The following is a 23025-nucleotide window of genomic DNA, read 5'->3' as shown; positions in this document are numbered from 1 at the left end:
TTGTATCCAGAATATGTTTTAAAAACTTTAAAAACTCAATAAGAAAATCCAACTAAAAGGGCAAAAGATTTGAATGATTTACCAAAGAAGAGATACAGATGGTAAATAAACACATGAAAAGATGCCCAACATCATTCTTCATCATGAAAAAGCAGTAAAAGCTACAATAAGATACTACACACATATTAGAAGGGCAAAAATGAATCAAAAATAAAAGCTGATGATACAAGTGCCAGAGAGAATTCAAAATGGTGCACTCAGGAAAGCAGTTTGTCAGTTTCTAATAAAGGTAAACATACACTGCAGGGGAGGAAAAATCTTTTTCCTTCTACTCTTTTAGGTTCTCTGGGGCTCTGTAACAAAAGAAAGATTAAGAAGAGAAAAACAAACAAGTTTATTAACATATCTCAGATATACATGGGGGAAACTTGGTGATGAGTATCTCAAGGAGGTGGCTGGAACTCGTAGCATCTTAACCTAAAACAACCACCACCAATTTTCAGAGAAGTGACAAGACCAAGGAAAGGACTCTGAGTTTCCAGGAAGGTAAATGTATGTGGGAGCCAATGGTCCAGAAGGCTCGTTGTGTGGGTGCCTTGGCGCAGCCTCTGGGCTGACAAGGGTCTAGGGTCGTCTCGGATTTGGACGAATTTATGTTCTGCTTTTAGGGTAGAGAGATTTCCTTGTGTCTGCTTCTTCCCAACTGCCTTCAGCTCAAACAAATCGCTATGCCACAGTGGCCTATTTGGGATGGCAAATTCTGCTGTCCTTTAAAACCTACAGTACGCCCCAGCAATCTCACTCTTAGGTATTTTCTAAGAGAAATAAAAATATCTGCCAACACAGAGACCTAGGCAAGAATGTTTATGGCCGCTTTGTTCACAATCACTAAAAGCAGGACACAACCCCACCTCCGTCGAATGATGAGTGGGTAAACGGTGGCACTTCCCTGCAGCGGGCGCAGTGTGCAAATTATACCTTCATAACCCTGGCTTATAAACGAAAGGATCAAGGTCTCACTTCACACCCTCCCACTCTTTAATAGAGAAACTGCAGCAAGCCCCTGCCAGCGGGGCTGGAGGGACAAAGCGGGGAGATGGTGGGATGAGCAGGGCCACAGCCGGAGTGGGGCAGAGGGGGAGGCCTGGCTCCGGGCCCCCAGAGCCCCACCAGCCCACACCCCGCACCGGAAGTGGAGCCGGTGGCCCTGACCCAGCACTGCCTCGACCACACCGCACTGCATCTCCACACCCTCCCTGGGACACCCCACCCCTGGACTCGGCCCGTGGGGGGGCCCACGCGCTGCTGCACCGGGAGAACCTGGTGCGGTGCCATCAGATCACATGGCAGACGTGAGAAGCCGGTGACACTATCTATGCTTGTTTCCGTGACACAAATTTATACCCTAGAACTTGGTTTCTCATCCTGGTAACAACATAATTGCTAGTCATAACTTCAAATTATCCCTGGAGATCCAGACAGCCTCTTATTTTTACGGCTGTGAGAACAATGTTGAAAACATCTAAATCTGGTTGCACCCTGACACGTCCCAATTTTAAAGCCACCAGGAATTGCTAAACCATGATTTTGCTGGTTCTCTTTAAAAATAGCGGGTGCCTTAAACAGAATGATTGATAAACATCTTATTTGATTTTTATAAGGGGAAATAACCCCAAAACCAACTATATTTTAAAATATCTTTGCACATTTTAATCACAGATCAGGTTCTGTGATTAAAATGTGCAAAGATATTTTAAAATTCCTTTTTCCTTAGGATTACGACTCAAAAAAGCTCCCATGTGCCTCCAAGGATCAGTCACATTCCTCTTCATTCTGGTATAACCTGAGCCAACGACCCTGCCAGCGCTGCATCTCCCTGTGGGTCTCACCTGTCGCCCAGGTGAGCTCCATCCAGGAACATGTAAACTTCCAACCCACCGCTCTGCTCCTCTCCTTTCCTCCTTGAACAAACCTTGGTGCACCCAGCAGGCGCTAGACAGAGACACCCCCGGGCCCTGCTCCGAGAGCCCCAGGCCACAGGAAGTACGGTCCAGTGGACACAAAAGAAATGCTCCCACAGGCGACGGTGAGAATAACACACACCGAGGGGCAGCCTCCAGCTGACCAGGGTCTCGGGCCGACAGCGGCAGCCACGTGGGCATCGGAGAAGGGCCTGAGGTGGGCGTCAGGCTGCGAGGCACCGGGAGAGGGGCCGGGAGGGCCAGAGCCTATGTCTGGGCTGGAGGAGGAATCACCAGAGCTTGATGCCAAGCTAAGGGTTCGGGCGCCATCCTGAGGGCAAAGGGAGCAGGCCTGCAGGACGAGCAGCACAGAAGTGGCCCCGCAAAGGCGAAGATCCTTCTCGCTTCAGAGTTAAAGGTCTGCTGAGTGGCCCTATCACAGCTCCATCTTAAATGAAGTCAAGTGTGAATTATCTGAGTTGCTGTGTCATCTAGGCCGTGTACTTCCTGAACAAACTCTGGTGATTTCTACGTAAAACACAGCAGTTTCCAAGAATGCTATTTGTTGGAAATGCAGACTCTGGGCCCTGCCCCAGACCCAATAACCAGCATCTGCATTTTGACGAGTGTGGGAAGCTCTGATCCATGGGCTGGAAACACTGCCAGATGCTTCTTCAAAGGACCTCAGCTCCAGAGCTGCCTTCAGACTTTTTTTTGAGGGCTGCAGGCCTGGGCGCAAACACCCCTGACCAGTCACGTATGGGCAGTGAGTGGAGCTGCTCAGACGCCCCAGGAGCGGGCGGGAGACTGCAGTGTCAGGGGCCCGCCAGATTCAACTGCTCTGTCCAGGAGCGAAGCACCGAGACGCCTCCTGCCAGGAGCAGCCAGGCCAGCGACGATCAGCTGGGGTCCCATGGCCACAACTGAGCCCACATTGGGCAGCTCGGGTCTAATTCTGGTGTCACGGGGAACGGATAGGGTTTTCCTGGGACAGAGGTGCACCCACCAAACGGGCGGCTCTGGGCTGCTCCACATCCAAGGTGGGCCTCACTCTCTCCAGGACGCTGGTGTCTCTGGGACTCTCAATACCCCTGAGACCCCCAGTACCTCTGACAGTATCCCAGTGCCTCTGAGAGCCCCTAATGCTTTTGAGTGCACCCCCAATACCTCTGAGCACCCCGATACCATCCCAGTCCCCCATACACGGGTGCTGGGTTCAGGGATGGGCAAGGCCTGGGGTGGTGGGATGGTTGGAGAAGCCTTCGGGAGTCGTTTGGGGGGACGCCACTCTCGCCTTGAAGGATGGTTTGCCTTTGTCGCGTGTCCCCGTGTCCCCGCGTGAGCTCATGGGGTGTCGCCCCAGAACACAGTGACAGGGCAGCTCCGGGACGGCCAGCAAGGGCAGGCGAGATGCTGGCGTGGCTCACCGGCTCAGACGGGGTGCCTGGGAGACGCCCCAATTCTGCCAGAATAAGCCCCATTCAGAAGAGGCGGAGAAAATGAAGAAAACACCTGGTCGGTCAGTACCTACCTATGATGGAATCCCTCCGGAAAACATCTCTGTCGAAAATGTAAAAGGACAGGTGACGGAAACTCCGCGGAATCTCGCAGTAGAAGTCCTCTCCGTAGAAGGGGCTGGACACAGACAGAAGGGGCACCGTTAGATTCTACGAGGCCGCGTCCCCTGTCCTGGGAGCAATCAGTCCTGGGGGGATCCGTCCTGGGGCGAGGATCAGTCCTGTGGGGAATCAGTCCTTGGGGGTCAGTCCTGGGGGGTGATCAGTCCTGGGGGGTGATCAGTCCTGAGGGGGGGTCAGTCCTGGGGGGATCCGTCCTGCGGCGGGGATCAGTCCTGGGGGGGGTGGTCAGTCCTGGGGCGTCAGTCCTGGGGGAGGATCAGTCCTGGGGGGGGGCCGGCTTCCTGCCTCAGGCATGCACATGTGACCTCACGTGGGGGACACGAAATTGGGAGCTGGTGGTCCCGGCCGGGCCGAGGGAGGTGGGGGGGGGAGGGAGGCGAGGGCAGGTGACAGACATGGAAGGACCTGTACGCAGGAGCTGCATCAGAGCCTCCGCTCGGAGGGGGACGAGCCCACCTGTGGTGCTGCTGTCAGAAGCACCTAACAGGTTTTGCTTGTTTTACTGACCAGCTCAGGTCCAGAGCAGGAAGGGGTACCATGCTGGCCTGAGGTCCAGGCGTGCAGAGAAGGCAGCTGCTCTCCCCCCGCCATGTCCTGGGGGCCAGAGCCCCGAAGGCACGTCCCACAGGAGTCAGAGCTGCTGCCGAGGCCTCGCGAGAAGGCGCACGCGTACGGCAGGTGTTTCCAGGGCTGCCCCCGAGACGGCCACACACGCGAGTCCTGACTCCAGTGCCCCTGCCCACGGCCTGGCCCCCATCCCGGCTTTATCTCAGGGGACTGTCCCCACTCTCAGCTGCAAATCAGGATCACCTGGAGAGGTTTCTAGAAAACACACTGCCCAGGCCCCACTCAGAGGGCCCTCTTTAGGGGTGGGTCACAGGGTAGCACCTCCAGTCCCACACCTGCCACCTCCTGACACAGAGCCATGACGCCAGCCGGTTACACGTGGGGGACACAAATCTCACCCCCGGCCCCTGGAGGCACAGGAGCCCCGGGACAGGCGGTCCTGCACCCAGATGGCACTCCCCCCGGTGAGGATGTGGAGAAACTGAACTGCTTGTAGGAATGTAAAATGGGGCCATCACTTTTCCAAAACGGTAAACCCGAAGTAACCATTATAGCCCAACAGCCCACCCCCAGGGGTATGTCCTGGAGCAATGAAAACACATCCACACAAAAACTGGTACGTGCAAGGTTACAGCAGAAACAACCCAAGCGCCCATCAACAGAGGACAGACACACCGAACGGGGCCCCAGACCCACTGGCGCCTTCAGCTCTCACGCTGATGCTCAACGAGAGAAGCCAACACAAGAGGCCACACAGCGTGCCGTTCCCTCTACGTGAAATGACCAGAACAGGCTCGTCTGTGGAGACAAAGTGGATCCCTGGTTGCCAGGGGCTGGGGAGCAGGTAAAGGGAACGGGTTTCTCTTTAGGGAGATGAAAAGGTTCTAAAATTGATTGTGGTGATGGCCACACAACTCTGAATGTAATAAAAACCATAGAACTGTACATTTTAAATGGGTAAATTATATGGTATGTGAATTATATCTCAGTGAAGCTATTTTTCAAAAACCAAAAATTTTAAAAATACATAAAGATGTCAGCAACTGAATAACAGAATTAACATTCTAGGGTATATCATGCTTAAGTTATTTTTTCTCTAAAGATAATGGGATATAGAAGAAAAATAAAGACACATGTTTTTAAATAAAAGTGGGGTTACATTATTCAACCTGATATACAGTCGGCTTCTTCCTTTAACATGAGGCCATGGACCACTTCCCAAGTAAGTAAAGGCCAAACAGCACCTGAGGTCTGAGTGACCACAGCCGCAGGACTCACACCTTCCAACACGCGGACAGCAAGTCCTCCCCCACGTCCACCACCGGGAGCGTCCCTAGCCCTGGTGTCCTCAGGACAGTCCCCGAGGTGGCTTGCTTGGTGGGAGGGCATCCTCCATCCTGGGCTCTGGGACCACAGACCCTCCAGAAAGGTCTCCATCAATGTTTACAAACTCTGCTAAGCTGGTGACCAAAACTACTGCTTTCATTTGAAAAGTTTAAATTATTGGTGAGGCTGAATATCTGTCAAGCGTGTGTGTGAGCACTTTTTGTTTCGTTTTGTGTTGAAATGTCTTTGGCTCATTTTCTGTCAAATGACCATCTTTTCACATTCTTTTCAAGTTCAGGATAGTAATCCACTGAGAACTTTTAAATTTATGTTGCAAAGTAAAAGACAAGTACCTGACGCCCAACATACAAGGAATACGTTTGTCGTCCACGAACAGGGACAGGCAGGCAGCCCGGCTGTCCCCAGCAGAAGCCCAGGGGGTCCCTGCACAAAGGCCTCCTCAGCCCAATCGTGGCATCTCTCAGGTCGGGGCTGGCATCAGCAGGGCCCACAGGGGCGTGAGGGAGCAGGGCAGGCATCCTGGGGGTGGGACAGGCGTGCCCCCTGGTGCCCGCACGCGGCCAGGCCACCCCCTTCTTGGTCGACGGGAAAGCCTGCAGTGTCTCTTCACAGGGGCAGAGTTGGAAGCATATTTCCAAAAAAAAAGGAAGCTGTGGATGGTGGGAAGTGGGGTGAGAACCCCCCACGTGCCTGCAACACAGACTCTCCTTTCTGCGGGACTCAGAGGGGCTGCACAACCCGAGCCCCCCCAGCTGGCGCCTTTGCCTGGGCATCTCTGCGCACAGGTCAGCAGCAGCAGAGGCAGGATTCATGCCCTGCACGGTTGCAGGCATGTCCAGATAAAGGGAAAATGCCGCCCAAAGGACTGGACGGCCTTAACTACCACTATCTGACAAGGGGATTAAGACGTGGCCTCTGAGGCCGGCCAGAGCGCTTTCCTCACTAATTACAGGGAGAAGTTTAAATGCAGTTTCACAGAATTGGGAAAAGAGAAAAAGCCTCCGACAGGGGAAGCTGTTGGCCTCCCGCTCCGCGAGCCCAGATGTGCAGCCGAGGGGTCCCGGCAGGGCACCCCCCGCAGGACCGCAGAGTCCTTCCCTGGCCCCCCCAGAGCCCGGCTGGTGCTGCCTTGCCCCCGCCGGGGCCAGACGCGAGGTTCTCCCCGTTTCATGCTGTGTGCTGTGTCCTATGTTGCAAACGCCAGCATCCGTTTCCCAGCATCTGGGGGAGGGGAGCGCGGGAGCCACGGGGACAGAGGGGAGCCTCCCCGCAAGCCCTGGGTGCGCCACAGGGCAGCCCTGGTGGAGCCCAGGCGCCCAGAAGCGGGGACCCGGGGCCCACGCCGAGGCCCAGAGAGAGCTGGAAGCCAGGCAGGCAGGGCCCGTTCTCCGAAAAGGGTGCCGGCCGGCTCTGAACAGCTCTGCGCTCGGCTAATAAACGTGCAGGTGGTTAAACCATTCACTAAAACCTGGATTAAAATTCATGAAACCAAATACTGTATTCAGACGTCCACAGAAGAGTCGGGAAGGGAGGGGACTCGTGCAGCCTGCACCCCGCACGGGCTGGTGCTCGCGGGACCCCAGCACTGGGAGGGCCCGCACCCCAGGCGCGAACCGCCCATGGCTCCCAGAAGCAGGAGAAACCCTGTCTGGTTTCTCCCTCACTTCCTCTAAATGGCGATTTTAAAGCAGCGCGGCCCTCGGCACCTGAGAGCTTGTCTCTGAGGCTTCCAATAAGCTACTGCATCTCACTGGGAGGCCGGATGCTCAGCCTCTGGTGCTGAAGCCTCCCCCTAAGTCGTGGGGCACGGCCTGAACACAGGGAGGGGCGGCTCCCAGGAGAGAAAGCCGCTCCGTCCACGTGAAGGACGGATGGAGAAACGAAGGCCTGCCCCCCAGCTTCATGCAGATGTGAACGGGGGCCGGAGGGATGCAGCTGACCCTCCCGGGGAAGGAGGCTTGGAGGTCAGATCACAGTTTTCCTCCAAATGCTGGGGAAGAAGCATCCCGCCTGGACCCCACCTGGGCCAGTCTTGGCCCGCGGGACAAGGCTGGATCACAGGGCACAAGGGCACCCAGGGCGCCCGCCTGCAGGGCCAGCAACACGCTATTCCAGAAGCACAGGACCCCAGCCAGATGTCTGTGCCAGAGCCCGGCCCTCATGGGTGACCTGCAGCCCATTGCCCTGGCCTGAGCAGCCCAGGCTGGACGGCCACGTGGCCTTGGCGGGTTCCTCACTTCTTCCAGACTCAGTTTCCCCATCTGCTCACATGGGGTGCACCCCACACGGGACTCCCACGTGCGGCTCCTCCCCTCCCCCCACCCCCCCCAGAGAAATCACGTGTCCTCACCAACAACTCACACCCGGACTGTCCTTTTAAGGCCCGGCCACGCTTCTTAAGGTAACTGAAACTCCCGGACTCCAGAACCTTCAGAAAGGCCCCAAGGGAAGGAGGGTGTCAGGGAGAAGCCTGGGAGCATGAGGGGGGCAGCAGCCTGGGGAGCTTTTGGGGACCCCAGAGGAACCCATTAACCACAGCATCCCAACACCCAAACTGCCCGGCCCACAGCTCCACGGGGACTGACTGTCTACTCAGGGAGGGTGGACAGGGCAGGCCCAGGGTCTCTCCCTGCAGGGTGGTCTCTCCCTGCAGGGTCCCAGCCTTACCTGGGCCTGGGCACGGCGGTCAGCTGGGCATCTGGGAAGCCCTGTGAGAAGCCCCACATCCTGAGATTCAGGGGCTCAGTGAGGACTGGAGCCCAATGTCGGGGGGATGCTCTGAGCTGAAGGCCCACCCTGGACCAGACAGCTCCCCAGGACCGGGGGGAAGGGTCCCCGCCTGGAGCTCCCCAGGACCGGGAGGGTGGAAGGGTCCCCGCCTGGAGCTCCCCAGGACCGAGGGGAAGGGTCCCCGCCTGGAGCTCCCCAGGACCGGGGGGGTGGAAGGGTCCCCGCCTGGAGCTCCCCAGGACCGTTGGGGCGAAGGGTGGTGTGGAACGTCTGGGCCTGAGACCTGCATTTATGTCAAAAAGACTTATTTTTTAAGCTTTAACTTGAGAAATTAGAGAGAAAAGAAACATAAGGAGAGATGATGCTATTTGTACAGTCCCATAATCTCAAAGTTGGTGTTTTCTAGTCAACAACTTGGTTTTCATTAAGAACATCTGAGAAAATGACGTCTTTCTTCCCAAACCACAGAGCCCCTCTTGTGCTGTCACACCCTAACCCCAAACAACTTCTCCCTCCCGGAGACGAAGACCCGAAGACTGCGGACGCCAGCACACAAAGCTCTACTTTCTGAGCAATTTGCATCTCTCGGAAGGAACAGAGAGACCCTCTCAAGTCACGACCCACGTGCTCCTTCTGATTCCAAACCGGAAGTTCGTGCCCACCCGCGGGGGAACAGCCTTTCATTCGGGAAAATTCTTGGCGAGAATGATGGGATTAGAGATTCTGTAATGTCACCCAAATCGATAAGCGTGGTAATGAGATAGCCCCTTCCTCACTGTGCTCTAGAAAGCAGTTATTTTACTAACTTCTAATTTTATGTAAAAAAAAAAAAAACCTACCAACAAAAGAACAAAAATACTTCCCATAATCCCACTACCCAGAAAAAATAACCACATTGGCATTTAAGTCCTCACATACCAGACCATTTTTAGAGCTATGCCAGTTTTTTAAACAAAAAGGAATCATACTGTGAACTCAACTTTGTAACTTGCCTTTATCGCTTGACAGACAACCAAACTCTGCGAGAGGCAAGGAGGCATGGTCGCGGGGTCAGGGTCCTCTGATCCAGAGGCCCACAGAGGCGGGAGGGAGGGACTTCTGGGCTGGATATGGGGGGGGGGGGTCCAGGCAGGAGGCTCAGCACAGCCTCAACAGAGCTGCCCTGGGGGAAAGTGAGGGTCAGAGTAGGAGCCCCTTCCTACCTGTCGTGGGGAGAGGCGGGCAATGTCATCCTCAAAATAATCACTTACATGGACAAAAGGAAATGTAAAACGGGCACTGCATGGAATATGCCTGCAAACGACTGGACCAACCCAGCTCCTAAGAGCTCTTATGTTTAACTGTAGCATGAACGTGCTCCTTGTACTGGATAGGACGGTGGTTGTCTCCACAGGCAGCCTTCAGCTCTGCTTTGCCCTCCCGGGGACCCCAGGATGCCCTCCGCAGATGCACTGTGGCCCCAGGCGGGCAGCTGACCCGCCCGGACCCTGACAACCCAGTTTCATAGAGCCTTTCCGTTTAAATAAACGGTAAAGAAATGATGACTTGCCATTTAAATGATTAAAAATTATAGCTGTAAAAAGTTAAATGTGAACACCGTCCACTTGCACCATCGGGAAGATACTGTTCTCAGGAGGACAGAACTTTCCCCAAATCACCGTCCTGGAGGAGGGACGGGCTGGAAAAGGCTCCTTCTCCCCGAGGTGTCCGACCCAGGGGGTTCCCCCAGTAAATCTACAACAGCAGTCCCCTCTCAGTGCCCCCTGTCCCACGCCAGACATGCAGGAAAGGAAGGCAGGGACGGTGACACCTGCTCATGGGTGAGCGGCGTTCTGCAGACCCAGGGCGTGGGGACACCCACAGAGCCAGGCCGCAGCCCGATGCCTGGACCCCTTCCCCTGGAGAAAGGAGGGAAGGGGGCGTGTGTCCGCCCTCTCGCCTTCATGCTCCATCTGCACTCCAGCCTGAGGGAGGACAAACCACACTGGGTGGCACTGACCCTCTGCGGCCACCGAGGCCCCTCTGACTACGAGCCCCAGACGGGGCACCAGGTCCTGCCGGCTCTCTCAGGTCCAGAGATCAGACGTAGGCTCTCTGTTTCCTACAGCAACTTTGCCAAACAAATGATCAACCCTCACAGGCGATGGTGAGCCTGGAGGACAATCCGGGAGTTAGGGCCACAACACAGCAAGGCGTGCAGCTGCTCCGTGCAGGCAACACTGAACCCCGATGGCTGCCAGTGCCGGTGGCCTGTCCAGGGCACAATGCCCTCCTTGTCACCCAGGCATGCCCCCTTCCCTCCACCCTCGCAGCTGCCATCTGGGTCTGGGTCTTGTGCCACTGGGCTCTGCCCCCCAGATTCGGCCCCTCAAGAACTGAGCTGCATTAAGACACCACCTCCTGTGACCTCCACCCATGGTCTCTGGCCTTAGGAATTCCCACAGGACGTGTTCAGACATCCCTCTACCTTCTGTGTCTCTAAACCTCTCTCACACTTTCCATTCCTTTGTGTCTCTGGGGTAGATTTCTTTTTTTTTTTTTTAAGATTTTTTTGATGTGGACCATTTTAAAAATCTTTATTGAATTTGTTACAGTATTGCTTCTGTTTTACGTTTTGGTTTTATGGCCACGAGGCATGTGGGATCTTAACTCCCTGACCAGGGATCGAACCTGCACCTCCTGCATTGGAAGGCAAAGTCTTAACCACTGGACCACCAGGGAAGTCCCTCTGGGGTATATTTCAAATGTACCTTCCACTTTACCAATTTTCCCTTCAGCTATGTCTAATCAACTATTTAATTCATTCACTGAGTTTTTCATCTAAATTCTTGTGATCTGCATTTTTAGAAATTCTATTTGATTCTTTTTCAAACTGGTGCAGGCATTCTTCATCGTTCCTTATCCTGCTCATGTTTTCAATCTTGTCTCATTACTTTTAAGTTCACTAAACTTTGTTAGCTGACATTCTGCAAACATTGCAGGTCTGATTCTGCTGTCTGTTGTTTCTCTTGGAAAATGCACATGACGCTTTATTTCTGTGTTCTTTGTGCATTTTCTCCTCTGAGCTCAAGCTCCCTGAAACGTTATACTGGAGAATCCTGAGACCTAGATTGAAGGAGAGGAGTGGATTTGCTTTCGACTGCCCTGTCATTGCCTCAGCAGGCGTTACAAACTACTAACCCAAGACTGCATTAATGTATGTGTGTGGTTTTGTGGTGCGGATTCAGGCTACACACTCACAAGAGCCAGCTTGTGATTTCAAGTACTCAGCACCAAGTGGAGGCACAATTTTCCTTGCTAACTTCTTTTATGGAGCAGGTTATTTTCTTTTGCCCTTACACTGTAGAGTCAAGGTCTGGAGCTACCAGCTTGCCCCTCACCAGTATAAATAGGGGTTTTGCCTCAATACTAAATGGCCACATACACCCACATTTTTAAATCATTTTTAAAATTGAAGTATAGTTAATTTACAATGTGTATTAGTTTCAGGTGTACAGCAAAGTGATCCAGGAATATATATTCAGAATATATATATATATATATATATTCAGAATATATATATATATGTATATATATATTATTTTTCAGATTCTTTTCCATTATAGGTTCTTGCAAGATATTGAATATAGTTCCCTGTGCTATACAGTAGGTCTTTGCTGTTTATCTATTTTATATATAGTATTGTGTATGGTTAATCCCAAACTCCTAATTTATCCCTCTCCCCTCCTCTGCTATGCCCTTTGGTAACCATGTTTGTTTTCTATGTCTGAGTCTGTTTCTGTTTTGTAAATAAGTTCATTTGTATCATTTTTTTAGATTCCACATATAAGCGATAGCATATATTTGTCTTTGTCTGTCTTACTTCATTTAGTATGATAATCTCTAGGTCCATCCGTGTTGCTGCAAATGGCATTATTTCATCTTTTTTATGGCTAAGTAATATTCCATTATATATATATGTACCACATCTTCTTTATCCATTTATCTGGTGATGGACATCGAGGTTGCTTCCATGTCTTGGCTATTGTCAGTAGTGCTGCTATGAGCATTGGGGTGCATGCATCTTTACGAATTATGGCTTTCTCTGGATATACACCCAGGAATGGGACTACTGGATCATATGGTAGCTCTGTTTTTAGTTTTTTAAGGAAGCTCCATACTGTTCTCCATAGTGGCTGCACCAATTTACGTTCCCACCAACCACGTAGGAGGGTTCCATTTTCTCCACACCCTCTCCAGCATTTATTATTTGTAGAATTTTTAACGATGGCCATTCTGACCTGGGTAAGGTGGTACCTCATTACAGTGAGGTTTTGATTTGCATTTCTCTAATAATTAGCGATGTTGAACATCTTTTCATGTGTTTGTTGGCCATTTGTATGTCTTCTTTGGAGAAATGTCTATTTAGGTTTTCTGCCCATTTTTTTATTGGGTTGTTTGGTTTTTTGTTATTAAGCTGTATGAGCTGTTTGTATATTTTGGAAATTAATCCCTTGTCAGTAGTATCATTTATAAATACTTTCCCCCATTCTGTAGGTTGTCTTTTCACTTTGTTTACGGTTTCCTTTGCTGTGCAAACCTTTTAAGTTTAATTAGGTCCCATTTGTTTCTTGTCTCATATTTTTTTAACCTCTTCGAATTATTTTGTGTAGGTTTGTCTCTTTATTTGCTGTCAGCTTTAACTTTCTGTTTACAGCACTCCCTGACTTATCTGGTATATTAGATAAGCACTCAATAAATATTAATTGAGCTAATGAATAAATTAACCTTTCAAAAACTAAGCTTATTAAAACTGTCTGAGGAAAGCAGGAATGGTCTGTGAAGGGTTAGACGCTCTGATGAGTTGGGAGAATCACCTCGGCATACTCACTAGAGTTAACTGGCTTCTGGTGACAGTGTTTGGGGGCTGCCCCTGATTCTGGCTGTATCACATGTAGCTGACTTCCCAGAAGAGACAATATTACTACACCACTATTTTTATTTAGCTCTCAGCCTCCCTTCTCTGCTCCAAAAGCACATTTTCTTGTGCCACCAAAACCAGAAACTATGATTTCTATTTCTAAACTTGTAAGAAATATTTTCAGGAATGGTCCCTATTTCTCGGCCTCAATTAAAGCAGAGGTTCCCCAATTCCCTTCCCAGAGACCCTCACCCGGCAGGTCTGCGGGGAGCCCAGCTTTGCAGGGACGGACGCTGATTCTCCAGGTTTACAAGCCTCCGACGTGGACCCTTCTCCTGGGGAGCTCACGGAAATAACCCTGAGGGCGACGGCAGCACCTTCAACATCAGCCCCAAAGCCACACGCGACTCCTGACAGACTCCTCAGTCTTCCCGTTCTCCTTCAAGAAATTACTTCAGAGAATCCGAGGGTGCATTCAAATAACACAGGGCCTCAGGAGCGGCCCTGCCAGTCTGGGCGACAACGGGGCAGACGGAGGGAAGTGTCTCCATGTTTCGGGGGCAGGAGGTCTTAACAGTTTCTAAAAGTTAAATTCATTAAAGCATCAGAACGTGCTGTTTGTTCCCACTTAGAAGCAGCAATATGCAAGGATATAATTCATCTGCTAAAAATGTTCTCAAGCCCAAGATAGCTCTTTGGATGGACCCGTACAACCCGCAATTCTAAGCCCGAGGGTGGGCCCACTGTTAGCACCGGCTCCAGAACCGCTTACTCTGGTTGGGACTCCACCCGGCTTTGCTGTGCTTCACCCAGACTCACGCCACCGTCCCCGCCCGCCTGCCTGCCAGGGCGGCAGAGGCCCCCCTCACCTACCCACTCCCTCTCCCGGAGACATGCTGTGACCACAGGTGCCGCCACTTCCTACCCCAGGGCGGGGTCCGGGGCCAGCAGGCCTGGAGCTGGTGGGAAATGCAAATCACCGCCCCACCCTCCCCGCCTGGGGTGACACCTGGCCTTTAACAGGCTCTCCGAAGGGTTCCTACACAAGCTGGGGTTGAGGAGCACGGACGTGTTTCTTAGGCTGCAAACCTCTCAGTCTTAAGGCTTAAATGCTGCCCTCTCTCACCTGACCCCTCTCTTCCTCAAATCTAGCAACAATGCTTTCTAGGTCTCTGATCTCTGTGAACAGTTACTTCCACCCCCGTCTTGAGCCTCCTTAGAAAAAGGAAGATGGTAAAAAAAAGCTTCCCAAATATTTATGCTCTGAAATCTTTGATTTGTCCTCTTTTGTTGCACTATATACTGCCCAGCTCATCTCGATTTAGACAGTCCTCACCCACCTCTCGGCCGACAAATAAGTCTATGCGCTCTGTCCTTCCTGCTCTGCCCCGGTCATCACGGGCATTTAGGGACCATGAGCCCGTAACTGCCCCGGGAGCCCGTTCCCCTCTCAGGCCGAGAGAGAGGATAAGGATCGAGCGAGGGCACCCTCCACACAGAAGCAACTGTCAGCACCAAAGAAAGCGGCAGCGGACGTTACCAGAGCGACTTCTCCACGATTTTGGTCCTGAACACCTCCTCCTGGTCTAGGTTCACGGTGCAGTAACAGTCTCGCATCTTGTTTGGCCCCGGGTAAGTGGGAAGGTTTTTGGCTTCACCTAAAAAGCAAATGTAAATCTATCATCAGTTTAGCCTGGAATTATTTAGTCTCTTTGTTAACCAGACACCTTTCCCAATGACGGATTCGTTTCACAGCAAGGTGCCTGCTCACTTCTGTACGTTAATTAGCTCTTAATCAGGTCTCGGTCTTCTTGCCACCAAAGCGCTGATGAGAAAACCATCTGTACTGTTACAGTGCAAGGTAACATATACATTAACCTCTAAAGCAATGGATTCCTATAAAAGTAGTAATCCATTGGCCTAGGAATTAAGGATTGTTTCGTTTTACCCACATTAGTCCCTTTAATATTTTTAATGTTTAAATTATGGTAAGATACACAGAAATGAAAACGTATCCTCTCACCCACCTTCACACATACAGCTCAGCAGCACCCGCAGTTAACTCTATTCACACCGTGACACAATCAATCTCCAGAACTCCTTCACCTCGTAAAACTGAGACTGCGCCCACTACACAACAAGCCCCGTTTCCCCGCCACCACCCAGCCCCTGCCACCCACCTTCCGCCCAGGGACCTCACAAAAGTGGAACCACACACTGCCTGTCCTTCTGTGTCTGGCTTATGCCACTGAGCACAACGCCCTCAAGGCTCACCCACGTCATGGCCCGAGACAGGATTCACTGCTTTTCCAAGGCTAACGTTTTGCTTATCTATTCAGCCCCCGGGTCCCTTTTTATTTTGAATTCAATTTGATAGTATTAGGTCAAAGTTGGGACAATAATTAAGGAGAAGGACTCTTTTTTTACTGATGAGTAAGCTACGAACTCCAGCTGTTCAGAAGCCGGTGAGGAGAAGTCTGGGGGGGGGGACCAGCCACGGGCCATGCCTCCCCGACATGCGCTGGAGAAAAGGGAGGAGCTGCCAACGGCTCCGTGGAATCCTGGACGCCATGTCGCCTTTGATCTTGGGTCTGACCGAAGACCATTAGCGAAGCCGCAGCTGCTGGACCCTCTGCCGGAAGCGGGGAGCGAGCTTGGGCTGCACATTCAAGCAGCCCCTTTGCTTGTGGACCGATCGGGGGCAGAGGGGCTTGCGGCCGGGCAGGAGAAGCCCCCTCCCAGGAAGGAACCCCCACTAACGAGCTCCCGCCTCCCAGGGGCCTCCTGTCCCCCAGCTGGGCGTTTGCAGGCACCAGACCCGGGGCCAGAAAGGGGGCCGGGGCTGAGCACCCAGCACCCACCAACGCAGCCCAGGCACGGCCGACACCTGTTAGTACCACCCAGGGCCGCAATACCTCCTCTGGTTAAAACTGAAGGAAAAGCAACAACAACAGAAAGCAAACCAAAACCTCAGAGCTCAGCCCCCAGAGGAGCCACGCCCACACCCCACAAACACACTTGACGCCGCTCTCGGGGAAACACGCCGTGGGCAACTTCCTGCTGCCACCTCCCAAGGGTGGAGGTGAGCCTGACGGGCGCGAAGTCTTTCTCTCAAACTTCTCATTAACCTTCTTGCTCGGGACGGAGGAGAGCAGCAATTAACAGAAGTGGCTCAGAAACTGGGTGGATGTTTTCTGGGCCAATAAATTGAGTGTTTTGAGGCTTCCTAGCAGCCCCAGCGGTACTCTGCACAGGCGGACCTGCTGCACACGCGGCCGGGACACCGGGCCTCTCCTCTGGGTCTCGGCTTCCCCAACCGTAAAAGCAAGACAGCACATGCCTTCCAGCCTCCTCTAACTCAAAAGGTTCTAGGAATTTCTCTTTTGGGAATCATCAGGGAGTCGTCAGTGACTCTCAGATGGTGAAGAAAAAGAAATAACAAATGAATGTTTTCCTAGGGGTGCGATTATCCTCACGGCACCTCACGCCGCAAGGCCCCGGGAAGCGCCAGTCCACGACGAGTCAGGCACAGAACCACGGACCATCTGAGAAGGGGCGCGTGATCCCTGCCCGGCTTCGAGCCCGTTGTTAAGTGTCCAAAGACAGACTTTCCGATGGCTCCTGGCAGATGTGAGCAGTCACGTGTGCACACACAGGTGCGTGCAGGGGGTGTGATGACCCACGTCCGAAGGGGCCCAGCGGCTTCCCGCCCGCTTTCCAAACTGATTTACGTTCACAAATCTTCCCCCTCAAACAGCCCGGCTCTGCTGACTTTCCAGCTGACACCTCTAGGATGTGACCCTATTTCCTGCTGGAACTTTCTGTGCAACAAATGAGATATTTAGCTGCAAGTTCCTGTGTTTCTTAAAAGTAGAAAAAACCCTTTTTTTTGGAAAGTCTTATTGGAGATGGCCATTGGTGGAAAACACAGAACTGGGATTTTTTTTCTGTTTATTCTCAGGAGAACCTCAGAACACAAGCAGCGGCAGCTGACACTTCTCTTCAAGGACAGAAGAGACGGACGTGCCTCCCCTGAACAATCGGGTTAACAGCTGCGAGATGCTGAACTACCTTGTGTGGCTGTGAACGTGGCCTGGCTCCCCGCCTCCGACCCCTGGCCCTGCCCAACCCCACTGGTTACAGAAACATCCCGGTTGCTATGACAATGGCGACACCAGAGCACCGGCAGGCAGAGCCGAGCCGAGCCAACATTAACAAGTGGCTCAGGCCAGGAGGGCTGGGAGTGGGCCGGCACCCCGTCCTGGCCGCGTCGTCTGCCCAGGGTCCTCCAGCTGGGGACCCCACTGTGGCCCAGGGGGCTGGGCGGGGCGTGTCCCAGCCACACTCAGAGCAGATGACGTCTCTTCCACGCGTGTTACTTGTGCCGAAGGCCGGAGGCCGCTCCCCTCCCTGGATGCAGATTAGGGGCCTTTCGTCTCCCTCAAAGGAGAAGAGAGCCATGACCCTTTCTCCAGTGTGTGGAGACATTTACCTAAGAAGGTAAAGCCATGCCTCGTATACATTTGTTGAATGACTGGATGGATAAATGCCTGCAAGGAAAAAGGAAAGTAAACTCTGGTTTCAGTCTACGAGCCAAGTCACATTTTCATACGCCTCCCTGCTGTTATCCACGTCTCCAAAACGTACACCGTTCACCCACCAGAACTGTCTGCTGGTGGATTTGATGAAGACAGTAAATTGGCGCCCAGTACCATCTCTGAACACTGAATTTACTAACAGAAGTAAAAGGCAGCACTTAAAAATCGGTAATGAAACAGCACTGAAACAGCAAACCTGTTTCTGATTACAGGCGTCACACTCGGGGTGATCACAGCCAGAGAGCCCCAGACCCACAGGCAGCTGGGTCTCCAACCTGACCCGGTGGAGGGAAGAGCCACGTGTGGATGCCCACGCCTCCCGCAGGGCTGTGGGCGGTCTTCGTGGCACCGCTAGGTTCTGCCCTGACGAGGAAGCCCACTGCCCTTCAGGGGCAACAACGCTGTCTGCACCCCAAGAGGGGTGTTGGAGGTCTAACCGGCCTGGGCACCGCACGTCAGCCCGCTCACCTCCGAGGGGCTCTGTCTTGTCTGCTGCCCTCGAGAAGAGGGTCCTCAACCACCCCAAGAGAGACTCCCAGCCGTGAGCCTGGGGCCTCAAGTCTGCCACATCCACGGAGTGTTGGAACTTTGCTCTTCCCTACTCAGTGTGTTGGTTTTCACCTCAACTACAGGCCAACCTCTGCAATTAACACCTAAACAGGTACTCGAGCCCAGTGCACTAGTCCTGTAAAAGCGACCCTCCCCGGCCCAGGGCCTCTGCACACAGAGGCAGGACACGTGCAGGAATTACAGGCCCCGGTGCTCCCGTCTTTACGTGGGCTTTCTGGTCATTCTAAACACCTAACGGGTCTACAAATTCTGGCAGCCAACACAGCTCATTATACCTACATAAAAGCCTATTGGTCTCAAAAGATCAGTTTCATGATTAAAACATTCTATTTCCATGAATATATTTTTGACTGCCTTGCTATTTTACTTTAGCACTTGATATTAAATAGAACAAAAGTCCGTAAAACCTGATGAGATTGGATTTTATATCCAAGTTACCAACAGCCTCCTCTACTGCATGCTGATTTACAAGTCAGGAGAGCTCCAGGCTGAGCTGCCGGACCCCGCAGGGCTCGGCTGATGTCTGCCCCCGGGGAGGGGCATGACCATGACACAGGAAGATTTCCTAACATGCATCGCAGGTTTCCTCCAATTTCCAAAAAGAATAGGTGGCAACATGAAAGACAAGTTTAAAATAAGGCTGTTAAAATGGAAATTAAACGTTTAACATATGGTAAGAGGGAGGAAAATTACACCTATCCAACCCCACCGTGAGTGGTTCCGAGTTTCCCGGTAGCTAAGGAACAAATGGAAATATGGCGGAACACACATTTCTCACGATTTACCTAAAAATGAAACATACCAGCTCTCCAGGAGGAAACACCATGAAAAGAGGGGCTGGCATGTCTTCCGAGAAAATTTTACAAAAGATGCAGAAACATGCTCAAGGGTTGCTTCTTTTCTGTCCTCAGCAGGTGGGGACTCGAGCGACGACCTGTGAGAATCGCTTGGCACAGGAGGGGATGCTGACGGGGGCCGAGGACGCTGGGCGGCCAGGAGTCCCAGGAAGAGCCCGGTGAGGCCCCATTCCACACGCAGACACGACAGGGTCGCCCCTCAGGCCCGGGGACTGTGGGGCGGAGGGACCCCGGAGGAGCCTCTGGTCACCCCCTCCTCGCTGTGGACCCCACAGCCGTGCCTGGTCTCGTTTCCTCTCTGCGTCCAGCACCCCAGCAGCGCCGGGCAGATGATGAGCGTCCCTGAAATGTTTGTCCCAGGGACTAAAGGAGAGAGTCTGTGATGAAATGACCACGCACGGCAGCTTCTGAAGACTCTCGCCAGAGACACGACGTGGGGACAGTCACAGCTCCCGTTCTGCTCCTCCGAGGGGGACTCCCGTGTCCCTCCCTTTGGTCTGGGCTGGCCTCAGGGCCCTGACTGACCAGCAGTGACTGCCCGGCTTCCTGGGAGATGTCAGAGCCATGTGCCTCCACCCTGGCCACTGGACACCCTCTGCGCCCTGAGCCACAGGCCAGGCCCCCGAGGCCACCGCTGGGGAGACAATGCAGGTGCCTGGACAACCCGGGCCAGCCTAACTTCCCAGCGCCCCACACGGGTGACGGACGCGTCTTGTGCCTGCGGGGCAGCCCGCCCACCAGCTGCCCAGCATGGCTCCATCCAGGCCTCACGTCCAGCCCAAATCCCTGGCCCCAACGTTGCGAGATGTGAGAGCACAGCTGTCAGACGCTCTCGGGGCTCTCAGCAAAGCAGCTCTCCACCGGGCCCCTCCCTGCACCCGGTGAGGACTTAAAGGCGTGACTAACCCGGCAGCGGAGAGCCCAGGAGACACCCAGAGTCCCTCCAGGTGAGGAGACCCTGCCCTGCACCCCTGCTGCCTTCTGACTCTGACTCAAAGTACCTCCGACTCCAATGGGAATAATAATGAAGTGCGGCAGCCGTGCAGCCGGGGGACACCCGGGCTCCGGCAGCACCGTCGACAGCTGGGTGAGTGCGGCTGGGTGCTGGACCGCCAGCGATGACCGAGGGCCTTCCGGGCTGGGAGCTGACCCTCAGGTCGCAGCTGGGGGCTGGCGGTGAAGGCAATGCTCTCCCTACACGGTGATTTTTCAATTCTGAATTAGTTGACGCCGTTTAAAACTGGTGATTTCACATTTTTCTAATCCAGGACTCCCACTCCTTTAGAAAACTCAGAAGATCCAGCAGTGCTGGGCCACGTCCCGTTTTAACGGTCCCTGGTCGGGTCAGGGCAGCCCCTCCCAGGGGCACCTGCCCGCCCTCCTCATGTGCCATGACTGTCAGATTCTATCTTGTCGCCGCCCAAAAGCCTTGTGGAAAGAAGTGCTGACAGGAGCCCCCGCTGCACGTGGTCTGCTCTTCCTGCCTGAGGCCTCCACCGGCCCTGGAAGCTTCCGTCTCTCCCCATGGCCCAAGCACCAGTCACCTTGAGGGACGGGAATTTCTGGCTGGATGGACGGCCCTGCAGGGCTTGCGGGGGTCCTTTGGGGCACAGATCTGTGGCACCCCTGCAATCATAAAATGCAGGGCTGGCACCACTTGCCGGGCTGCTCGGCCCGGTGCCCCGACACCCGTGGGAACCCCCCCAGCTTCCGAGCCGGCGGAAAATGCCGGGGGTTGAAGGGGTTGGGTGGGCGTCTCCTCCACCCTGGGCTGTCCGCTCGCCCTCAGTGCTCCTTAATACAGAGCCCGGCAGACCCCCTAAGGCAAGGGGGGGCGGAGCACCTTAAACACTTCTCTGCTTGAACTGAGAAGGCCTTAGAATCTAAAGAAAAGTGCAGTTTAGGCTTCTGGACAAGAAAGAACGCCTATGGCACGAAGAACAGCGGTGGAAAATCGCCCATTTCTCCATGTTCAGACTGATTTTGTGGACAACAGCACAGCCCCAGAATTATTTAGATCTTCCAGCTGAATTGAATTCAACCTATTCAGCACCAAAAAACACACAGAATATTAGCTAATTTTGCTTTTACTTAGAGGCTGGTCTTTTCCCATCGGGAGAAAAAGCAAGTGCTCTTCTCTTGTGCTTTTCCAATTAAGCTAGAAATGAAAATAGTGTTCTTGGACAGTAACGCAATCCTGAAATAAAAGCTGTAAAATTAAGCCCAGGGAAAAAGAAGCCACTCGTTTCCTTTAATTTTAGAATGCTGTGGTGAATGGGTATTTCTGAGTCCTTGGAACCTGAAAATTTGTGCCTCTGTTTAGGACATACTTTTTCACCTAATGCTGCATTTCCAAGGGCTGCTAAGGCCAGAAAAGAGTAAGCGGCACTTACTCTGCCACCCTAACCCTGGGGACACACCTGAGGGGCCGCGGGGGACGGTGGAAACGGGGCAGCAGGCACCCCAGCAGGCACTGGGGGGCACACGGCCCCCCCTCCAGGGCTCCCCTGGGGGCAGGACGAGAGGGAGGTGCGCTACGTGACACACACGCTCACTCAATCAACAGCACTGTCAAAGGTCCCATGATTGAGACACAGCATCTGACAGACGTGCCGGTCGCCACTGCCCCGTGTGCCGGGTACCCCGAGCAGCTGTGCCTCTGCTCTCGCCCCCGGCCTGCGACCAGCCTCGGGACCCTCCCCACCCGAGCTCCGGGCACCCGCGCCTCGTCCGGGTGGGAATTCCCTCCCGTCTCTCCTCTTGACTGTGAGCCCCTCGAAAACAGGAGCAGAGCCTGAAGAAGCTGGGGTCCTCCCGAGAACCACTGTTTGACAGATTTGAATACATTTGTAAACTGCAAATCTCCCGATTCATTTTCACATGAGAAGATGTTAGTTAGCTGGTTACTAAGATCAATGAAGAAGCTTCTGGAAAACAAAGTAGGGAAAACACCTAAGAAATAAACAGGGATCAAGAACATCATTATGTGCGACATCACGATGACTAAAACAGCAGCTGAAGACTGTCGGAGCTTCGCCCCAAGTCAAGACCCCCTCCCCCCCTGGCCTGGCTGCAGGGCCCCCCGTCCTCTGCTCCTCTGTGCTGTGCTTTTACTAACTGCATAGGAATTTCTAGGAGGTTATCAGTAAAGGCGTGCGGTCAGAATTTCAAGGTAGCTGAGAGGGTGAAGGAGAAAAAAGAAACAGAGATGGCAGGGCTATTACTAGATTTTTTTTTTTTTTAATGAAACAAACTAAGGTGAGGATATTGTGGAAACTTTGGGAAGAGTGAGGACCCCTGGATACAAGCTCCGCAAGGGCAGGGAGGCCACCCGCTAGGGTCCCTGCACATGTGGGCAGCGATCAGGAGGTGCCCGTGAGCACAGACGACACAGAACAGAACACAGCCCTAGGGACGTTTCTGCGCTACGAGACCTGGATGTGAGGGGTGAGGAAGGGACCCAGAGGAGAGCCAGGAAAGGTGGGGACACCCGGGCCGACATCTGGGAGTGGACATGGCCAGACAGCCATGCCCGCAGCCGGCCGTTGGCTGCGACAGCCGTCCTGCACGTGCCTGGCATGTACAGGTGTGTACGTGCGTGTTTTGATCTTTGTTTTTTAACAGATTTCTCGCAATAGGATAGGTGGACCCTAAAATTCGCCCATTCGAAGTGCACAGTTCACTGCTTTCAGTACATTCACAGGGCTGTGCAACTGTCACCCCTCACACCCCACACCCCACTCCCAGGCCCCGGCAACTTCGTTCCGCCCAAGGGTCCTCGTGGTTTGACCAAGTGTCAATTCAGGGTTCAAGCTGCCTTCCCCTCACGCCTGCAGGGCCCCGTCCCAGCTGTGG

General features: G+C 53.3%; 1 protein-coding gene across 3 annotated transcripts in view; it reads right to left on the bottom strand.

The window, feature by feature from the left end:
- RASA3 (RAS p21 protein activator 3) overlaps positions 1 to 23025 on the bottom strand; it is an 89327-nt gene that overhangs the window by 38875 nt on the left and 27427 nt on the right. For all 3 annotated transcript variants that reach the window (XM_061170832.1, XM_061170833.1, XM_061170834.1), the window contains exons 2-3: positions 14686 to 14803; positions 3493 to 3596 (exon numbers count right to left, since the gene is read on the bottom strand). In XM_061170832.1, the coding sequence (XP_061026815.1) occupies positions 3493 to 3596; positions 14686 to 14803 (222 nt within the window). The remainder of the gene's footprint in view (positions 1 to 3492; positions 3597 to 14685; positions 14804 to 23025) is intronic.

This window comes from Eubalaena glacialis, chromosome 16 (genome assembly GCF_028564815.1).
Source record: "Eubalaena glacialis isolate mEubGla1 chromosome 16, mEubGla1.1.hap2.+ XY, whole genome shotgun sequence".
Classification (NCBI taxonomy): Eukaryota; Metazoa; Chordata; class Mammalia; order Artiodactyla; family Balaenidae; genus Eubalaena; species Eubalaena glacialis.
Note: the sequence above shows the minus strand (reverse complement) of the source record. Positions and strands in the feature narration are given on the sequence as shown.